The sequence below is a fragment of the Micromesistius poutassou genome, assembly GCF_964030765.1.
Source record: "Micromesistius poutassou genome assembly, chromosome: 14".
NCBI classification, from domain to species: domain Eukaryota; kingdom Metazoa; phylum Chordata; class Actinopteri; order Gadiformes; family Gadidae; genus Micromesistius; species Micromesistius poutassou.
The window spans coordinates 4,832,075-4,841,521 of NC_140284.1; the positions used below are offsets into that span (position 1 = coordinate 4,832,075).

A 9,447-nucleotide genomic window follows, 5' to 3' on the forward strand; every position below is an offset into this window, starting at 1 on the left:
ATGCAAGTTTTGTTTCTGTGTTGATTTAATGTTGTTGGTAAGAAAAATGACGATTTTCATTTGTAGTGTTTGAGGAAGGAAATCAGGAAAAAAAAAATCATATAGAGTTCATATAATTTACCTTTTCTTTAAAAACAATAATACATTCCAGAAGATGCTGTTGGATTGGTTCAGGTTTGCAATCAGAAGATAGTTACACATTTGTAAAGTCCTGAAAAATAATGCATTATTTATTAGAAATGTAAATTGTTATGCGATGCATATTGTTAATTGATAATCAATGTTGGAGTTTGGTTGATTCAAGATTCAAACAACTTTATTTATCCCGGAGGGCAATTCAATTAGTTTTGATGTCTTCCTCAATATCGCCATATACTGTTACCTTACAGATGGTCAAAATACCATATTTATATTTATTTACCATATTACCATAGTAACTTTCACATAGCCAATGTAAATACTACAATATGTTTTGTATTGTAATTACTTTTGTACCCATATCCTTTAAGATAAAATTCCCTCCAAAATTGCCATTACATGATTTTAATCATAGGAAACAGGAAATGCTGAAGTTTTTAATTAAAGTTGCCTGCCTGTGAACATTTTTATTATTCATTTTATAATATCTAAGCACCATGGGTAACCAAAACGTCCAAGTGATACCTGTTATGCCTCTGTAGTCAATACTAAATCATGTTATTTTAGAAGAAATGGATGAGTCGAAGTTTTAACAATTTTAATTGAATACACATTTTGTACACATGGTGGCAAAAGAAGATGCTTAACACATGTCAGTGATACGCCTCATGCTCATGAACCTCTGGCCGCTCATCATATCCCTGAAGCTCCTGTACTCTCCAGGCCTCATGTACATCATCCTGCCTCTGTACTGGGGCTGCTCATACATCAGCCAGTGGCCGTCCATCACGTGGCAGGAGTGGCAGTCGGACATGCGGTAACGATCCTGGATGTTGTCACAGTCGTCCATCATCTCATAGGACTGACCACCGAAGTTCTCCCTCTCGTAGATCTTCATCCTGAACTGGCCCCTGTGCTGTAATGCAGAGGTTCAGAGAAACAGTGTCAGCGGAGTCATTAACACAGTCAAAGTAACAGCTGAATTAGCTGAAAGTAACAGAGTAAAAGTTGAACTGTGATTTTTCTTACAAAGGGGATCATTCTGCAGGACCTGATGTTGTCAAACATCATTCCCATGCTCTGCATGCGGTGCATGTCGTTGTACTCTCCCCTCCTCATGAAGAACTGCTGGCCCATGTAGTTGTTCCTCTCATAGACCATGAAGCAGCCGCTCTCCACCCTGCAGGACTGGCACCTGCTCATGTGGGAGGACATGTCCATGCAGTCGCTCATGCATTCATAGGAGCGACCCTGGAAGTTCTTCTCCTCGTAGAAAGTGATCTGAAATAAATAATTTGTCAACCATGGTTTATGATTACAGAACATTGTGCTATTACTTATTGATAATAACAAGTTATAACAAGGCTGCAATATTTAATGTACAATATATTTAATGTTATTATATATTCAAATGAATTATTTATCTTAATATATCTTTACCTTGCCCATCATGATTGCGGTGTTGGTGGTCTCTCAGAGATTGGTTGGTGAACTGATGCTCTACCTGTGTCAAGCCCCTACATTTATACCTGAACAGACCCAAAGACTGCATGACGGCCCCTATTGTTCAAACTACTGACTCATGACCCTGACTCAACGTACTGTAGAAGCCCATTGAGAAGCTTCCACATGCTCTTAACAGGGTTGTCCTAATTTAAGTTATAGATGGATGCTTCACTGAAAAACTTCAAATATTAACTAAATTTTTAATCATCTTCAATCTTTCTCTGTCAAATTCTCAAAAATATGTCTATATGCCATACATCTAACAGCAATATGGGTAAGAAACCTATCAATGGTGATAAAACGCACAGTGCTGTGATAAACCGCATCAGGTGGTTTTAAAGTTGAAGATGAAGGAAGCATGTATAATACATAATAATAATAAATTATATAATAATATAATAAAAATCACAATAAAAAACACAGAATTAATGCGTCAACTAATGTCTTCCTGTTCAAGATTGAAATACACAACTTGTTTCTGTAATGAAATCCACATTTTCTCCGGAAATTGTTAGGTGTTCCACATGGGCCTGAAATGTTTGTTTAGAGTCAAGCCAGATGCCGAGATATTTATAAGAATTAACCATTTGAATTTGCTCACCTTGGAGTGTACTGTACGTATGTTTTTAGGTCAAGGGTAGGCGACCTAGAAAACAACATCCACTTATTAGTTTTGTCTGGGTTCAAGACACGCTTATGGCTTACAAGAAACCGCAGAAATTCATTAAAGGCAGTCTGCAGGCTTGTAGCGGCCAATGCATGAATGGGGCCAAAACTGCACCCCAACTAGACCCAAGACAGACTCTTGAGGTACACCTTTACCCGGTGTAAGCGAGCTGGACCTGACACAATCTGTAACAACCGACTGTTTTATTCTGGACAGATAGTTAGAGAACCAGGTCACTGATGCATTATCTAGGCCAGCAGAGGACAGTTTGGTTAATACAATTTTGTGGTCCACAGTATCAGAAGCCTTGGAAAGGTGAATAAAAAGAGCAGCACAGTGCTGACGATTGTCAAGGTTGTTCAGGATATTGTTTATCATATCATATAGTGTTGTGGCTGTTATAGTACTGTGTCCTGGTCTGAACCCTGACTGGGGTAGGAGGATATTGTTTACATCCAGGAAGGCCCGTATTTGAGAGTTCACTAAGGATTCAAGAAGTTTGGCCTAACAACACAATTTCGAAATTGGGTGGTAATTGTTTAGATCACCCGGATCCTCGGCTTTAAGTAAGGGTACAACCTGGGTAGTTTTCCAGACACCAGGCAGTAATCCAGAAGTAAGTGATCGGTTAAATATATGAGTAAGGGCTGAGGCAATTATTTGGGCACTGAGGCGCAGGAAATATGGATCAAGATCATCCCCACCCTTTTTATTACTTTGTAGATAATTGATTGAGTGAATTAAATCTTCAAAATAATTTACAGGTCTAAATTAAAATCCATCAGCAAACAATGGTGAGTTACAGGGATTTTCTGGTACCACGTCATCAGCATGACCAGAAGGAGCTAAATTGGCTGCGAGCCTGTCAAAAATATAGCCAAAGGCTATGAAGTGCTGTTTAAAGCATCACACATTTCTGCCTTATAGGGATGGGTATGATTAATTGGTGATCAATCATTGACCGTTAAGAATTTTGTCGTTCACATGATATTTTTATAGATCAAAAGGAGGTTGTGTTGGGTCCATTCAGAGCGGGTGTTTTCAGCAGCTGGACTGACAGTCACAAGGCTAAGTCTGCCTCTGACCCCCGAGGATGTTAACATACAAAAAGCTAATATTCCAAAACAAAAATCAGTAGGCTTCTTTTTTCAAAACAGTTAAACAGTTTTATGCCCACTTTTACTGCCTTTCATGATCATTGTTGGACGATAAGTTCTTATTGGAATTGGAATACAGATTTTGTCATTTTTAACTGTTTCCAAACGTTTAAGAGCGCCACAGGATTTTTTTATACAGCCTATAGAAAAATAACGATTAAATCGATAATTGATCGTTCATTTTATCAATCGATCAATGAAATTTCTTAAAATGCCCATCCCTACTGCCTTATCTAAAATGATATTGTTTTCACTATTAATCTACAGCAGGAGAGAGCAGCGCACCTGGATTTTGATGTATTTGCAATTTTCCAAAAGCTAGCACAGTTTTCTTGAGTGTTAGCAAGTGAAGACAGGTAATAATTAGATTTAGCTTTTCTTATCATGCTGATATATTTATTTTGCAGCTTCCTGAAGTGTAACCAGTCTGCTGGGTCACCGGTGCGTCTAGCCTTTGACCAGGCTGTGTCTCTGGACCGAAGGGCTTCAGCGAGATCTGCTGAAAACCAGGGACAGGAGGGAGTTTTTATTCTAAATTTTTTGTAGGTGGCATGCTTTTCAGAAATGGAGTTAAAAATATGAGACGAAAATGATTAAAGCTAACTCAGGGTCTGGGATAAAGCAGACACTCTCCAAGTCAGAATAAAATAAATCCTGAAAAAAGCCCTGCTCATTGAAATGTTAAAAAATGTGCTTCCTGGTGACGCGTCCCTTTGATTTAGTACCTTTAACCGCTTTAATTCAGGCTGTGGGGCAGTGGTCACTAATGCCTTGAACAAAGACCCCACTATGAGGGTATTTGAGTGGTCTGTTGGTCAGCAAGAGGTAAATTAAAGTGGATTTAGATATATATTTTGAATTTGGTCTTATGGGATGTTGAATGATCTGACTCAAGTCCAGTTCCAAACATAACTCCTTTAACCTGGTGCAGCCAACGGATTGCCAGTTGAAATTTAGGTCACCCAGGGCAATCAATTCAGAGGAAACATAGGATGACAATAATTGGCCTATTTCTTCCAAGGCTGTAATAGGTGCAGAGGGTGGACGATAATTTCCAACCACTGTGTTACTGTGCGTTCACACAAAAAGACACATTTTTCGCCTGTTCGCGCGAACAGACGAATGTTGCCGCGCGACAAATCTAAATCTGTCGCTGTGCATAACTGTGTGTTCACACCACACATTGAAACGTGTCGCGGGGCAAATATTGTCGCGGAGTGTTTTTGCCAATTCATTCTCATCAACTATGGCTGAGATAACCACCATTGCGTGTCTGTACCTGTTGTGGAAGAGGGAGAGACGTCGGAATGCCCGTCGTTTATGGGTTAATAATATAATCCGGAGGCACACACCGCTTTGTGCCGTGATATTATATATATCGTATATATTATATTATATAGATATTTATATATAATATATATAATATCATATAATATTATACATAGAGCTCCGGGAGTCGCAAACGGCAACAATCACTTTCTCCTCCAAGATGCGGTTCACTGCAGAGTGCAGGGAACGGTTGGCCCAGCCGGTTGAACGGTGATTGGCAGTTTTACGTTACTTCACCCACGTTACCCACAGGGAGTGAACGCTGATTGGCTGTCTCACGCGAATGCCGCAAAGAAGGTAAAATATTTCAACTTCTGCAAAATTTTGTTGCGCATTCACGCTGCAAATCCATGTGAATGCGCTCGCCCGTGACTGGGAAAACTGTCGCCCCATCAATCAAATCTTACCGCAGGTTTTTGCTGCAACAAATTTCGCCCAATACGTGTATCTACGTTCACTTTGCATTGAAACGTGTCAGCCCGCGACACGTTTCAATGTGCGGTGTGAACACACAGTTATGGATATGGATATGGATATGGATATGGATACATCACCCCCCAAGCAGACGTCCAGTGCAATGAACTCAAAGTGTTTTGGCACGGAGGAGGCAGTAATTATACGCATTGCTAAATTATCTTTAACATAAATTACAACCCTACCGCCTTTTGCTTTTCTATCCATTATAAAAACATTACAACCGTCAATGGTTATATCTGTGTCTGGGATTCTCCCGAGAGCCAGCATTCTGAAATGACCAACAAATCAGGGGGAGCCTCATTTATCAGTGCTTTAAGATAGTCAAGCTTAGGTGGCAGACTCCTGATATCGAGCTGTAATAGTTTAAAGCCATCATTTGAGTGAAACTCTTGCACTGATTTCAACAGAATTTATAACAGAGGGGGGATAATTAGTGAGTGAACAATGAGTGTTGATAGGTTCAAGAATGTTAGTGTTTTTTGTTGTTGTGTTTTGATGTCTTCCTCAATATCACCATACTTGTTACCTTACATATGGTCAAATTACCATATTTATATTTATTTACCATATTACCATAGTAACTTTCACATAGATAATGTAAATACCACAATATGTCTTGTATTGCAATTACTTTTGTACCCCATATCCTTTAAGATACAATTTTCCCTCCAAAATTACTCACCTGATTTTATTCATAATGGCTATCTCCAGAATATGATGTATTATTTTTGGATAGTCAGGTCAGGTGATATCAAGCTATAATGACAAGAAAGCAAGAAATCAAAGCAAATTTAAGTTAAATCATGTTTTATTGATGATGAAACTAACACATGTCAGTGATACGCCTCATGCTCATGAACCTCTGGCCGCTCATGCCCATATCCCTGAAGCTCCTGTACTCTCCGGGCCTCATGTACATCATCCTGCCCTTGTAGTGGGCCTGCTCGTACATCAGCCAGTGGCCGTCCATCACGTTGCAGGACTGGCAGTCGGACATGCGGTAACGATCCTGGATGTTGTCACAGTCGTCCATCATCTCATTGGACATACCACCGAAGTTCTCCCTCTCGTAGATCTTCATCCTGAACTGGCCTCTGTGCTGTAATGCAGAGGTTCAGAGAAACAGTGTAAGCAGAGTGATCAACACAGTCAATGTAACAGTTAAACTAGTTCAGAGTAAAAGTTGAACTGTGATTTCTCTTACGAAGGGGATCATTCTGCAGGACCTGATGTTGTCAAACATCATTCCCATGCTCTGCATGCGGTGCATGTCGTTGTACTCTCCCCTCCTCATGAAGAACTGCTGGCCCATGTAGTTGTTCCTCTCATAGACCATGAAGCAGCCGCTCTCCACCCTGCAGGACTGGCACCTGCTCATGTGGGAGGACATGTCCATGCAGTCGCTCATGCACTCATAGGAGCGACCCTGGAAGTTCTTCTCCTCGTAGAAAGTGATCTGAAACAAAGAATTTGTTTTTTTTTAGATTACAGAACATTATGCTATTACTTATTGCTAATAACAAGTTGGCTGCAATATTTAATGTACCATATATTTAACGTTATTATATATATTCAAATCAATGATTTATGTTAATATATCTTTACCTTGCCCATCATGATTGCGGTGTTGGTGGTCTCTCAGAGATCGGTTGGTGAACTGATGCTCTACCTGTGTCAAGCCCCTACATTTATACCTGAACAGACCCAAAGACTGCATGACGGCCCCTATTGTTCAAACTACTGACTCATGACCCTGACTCAACATACTGTAGAAGCCCATTGAGAAGCTTCCACATGCTCTTAACAGGGTTGTCCTAATTTAAGTTATAGATGGATGCTTCACTGAAAAACTTAAAGAGGATTCAAATATTAACTAAATTTTTAATTATCTTCAATCTTTCTCTATCAAATTCTCAAAAATATGTCTATATGCCATACTTCTAACAGCAATATGGGTAAGAAACCTATCAATGGTGACAAAACGCACAGTGCTGTGATAAACCGCATCAGGTGGTTTTAAAGTTGAAGATGAAGGATGCATGTATAATACATAATAATAAATTATATAATAATAATATAATAATAAAAATAACAATAAAAAACACATAATTAATGATCAAACTAATGTCTTCCTGTTCAAGATTGAAATACACAACTTGTTTCTGTAATGAAATCCACATTTTCTCCGGAAATTGTTAGGTGTTCCACATGGGCCTGAAATGTTTGTTTAGAGTCAAGCCAGATGCAGAGATATTTACAAGAATTAACCATGGTCAGTTACAAACAATGGTGAGTTACATTGTTAGCAAACAATGGTGAGTTATAAGACATTTCTGCCTTATAGGGATGGGTATGATTAATCGATGATCGATCATTGATCGTTAAGAATTTTGTCGATCACGTGATATTTTTATCGATCAAAAGGAGGTTGTGTTGGGTCCATTCAGAGCGGGTGTTTTCAGCAGCTGGACTGACAGTCACAAGGCTAAGTCTGCGTCTGACCCCTGAGGATGTTAACATACAAAAAGCTAATATTCCAAAACAGAAATCTGTAGGCTGGAGTTACTGTAGGCTTCTTTGTTATGGGGACAGTCACCACCGTATGCAAATCTCTCTTTCTTTTTTTCTTTTAATTTGTTGTCTCTCTGGCTCCGCCTTTCTTTCTCGGCTTGGTGCCTTTTGGAGTCGTTACATTTTGGCAAAACTGTTTACAATTTAGCAAAAAGTTCAGCATCATATATGTTTTCTGATTAAGGTATCGCTTTTAGATAGCTCATGAAAATGTTTCTAAATGTGTGGCTCATCGTTTGTTCCGAGCCTCTGGCTTTTCTGAGTGCCGGCCGCATATTGTCTATAAGTCACCCTTTATTTTCTTTCTTTTTTCAAAACAGTTAAACAGTTTTATGCCCACTTTTACTGCCTTTCATGATCATTGTTGGACGATAAGTTCTTATTGGAGTTGGAATACAGATTTTGTCATTTTGATCTGTTTCCAAATGTTTAAGAGCGCCACAGGATTTTTTTATACAGCCTATAGAAAAATAAGAATTAAAAACATAATTGATTGTTAATTTTATCAATCGATCAATGAAATTTCTTGAATGAGCTGACTCAAGTCCAGTTCCAGACATAACTCCTTTAACCTGGTGGAGCCAACAGATAGCCAGTCTAAATTTAGGTCACCAATGGCAATCAATTCAGAGGAAACATAGGATGACAATAATTGGCCTATTTCTTCCAAGGCTGTAATAGGTGCAGAGGGTGGACGATAAATTTCCACCACTGTGATATGGATATGGATATATCACCCCCCAAGCAGACGTCCAGTGCAATGAACTCAAAGTGTTTGGGCACGGAGGAGGCTGTAATTATATGCATTGCTAAATTATCTTTTAACATTAATTACAACCCCACCGCCTTTTGCTTTTCTATCCATTATAAAAACATTATAACCGACAATGGTTATATCTGTGTCTGGGATTCTCCCGAGAGCCAGCATTCTGAAATTACCAACAAATCAGGGGGAGCCTCATTTATCAGTGCTTTAAGATAGTCAAGCTTAGGTGGCAGACTCCTGATATCGAGCTGTAATAGTTTAAAGCCATCATTTGAGTGAAACTTGCACTGATTTCAACAGAATTCATAACAGAGGGGGGATAATTAGTGAGTGAACAATGAGTGTTGATAGGTTCAAGTATGTTAGTGTTTTTGTTAATTTAAAAAAATCATATAGAGTTCATATCATTTAACTTTTCTTTTAAAACAATTATACATTCCAGAACATGCTGTTGGTTTGGTTCAGTTATGCAATCAGAAGATAGTTACACATTTGTAAAGTCCTGCTAAATAATGCATTATTTATAAGATATGTAAATTGTATGCAATGCATATTGTTAATTGATATTCAATGTTGGGGTTTGGTTGAGTTTTGATGTCTTCCTCAATATCGCCATACTTGTTACCTTACAGATGGTCAAATTACCATATTTATATTTATTCACCGTATTACCATAGTAACTTTCACATAGATAATGTAACACAATGTGTTGTATTGCAATTACTTTTGATGCAATTTTCCCTCCAAAATTATTATATCATTATATCAAGCTATAATGACAAGAAAGCAAGAAATCCAGCAAATTTAAGTTAGATCATGTTTTATTGATGAGGAAA

At 38.6% G+C, this 9,447-nt stretch overlaps 2 protein-coding genes across 2 annotated transcripts; both read right to left on the reverse strand.

The window, feature by feature from the left end:
• Window positions 1-781: 781 nt before the first annotated feature.
• LOC311358891 (gamma-crystallin M1-like) lies at window positions 782-1,422 on the reverse strand (the record flags this gene model as incomplete). Its single annotated transcript, XM_084478991.1, has 2 exons — window positions 1,168-1,422; window positions 782-1,054 (listed from the first exon to the last, which is right to left on the reverse strand). Exons 1-2 carry the CDS (start codon window positions 1,369-1,371, stop codon window positions 782-784), a joined length of 477 nt encoding a protein of 158 aa, XP_084335117.1. The 5' UTR covers window positions 1,372-1,422.
• A 4,675-nt stretch (window positions 1,423-6,097) lies between these two features.
• Window positions 6,098-6,610, reverse strand: LOC311358142 (gamma-crystallin M1-like; the record flags this gene model as incomplete). The annotated part of the gene is made up of 2 exons (XM_084478145.1): window positions 6,098-6,373; window positions 6,479-6,610. The coding sequence occupies 2 exons, from the start codon at window positions 6,608-6,610 to the stop codon at window positions 6,098-6,100; spliced, it is 408 nt and encodes a 135-aa protein (XP_084334271.1).
• Window positions 6,611-9,447: the final 2,837 nt, after the last annotated feature.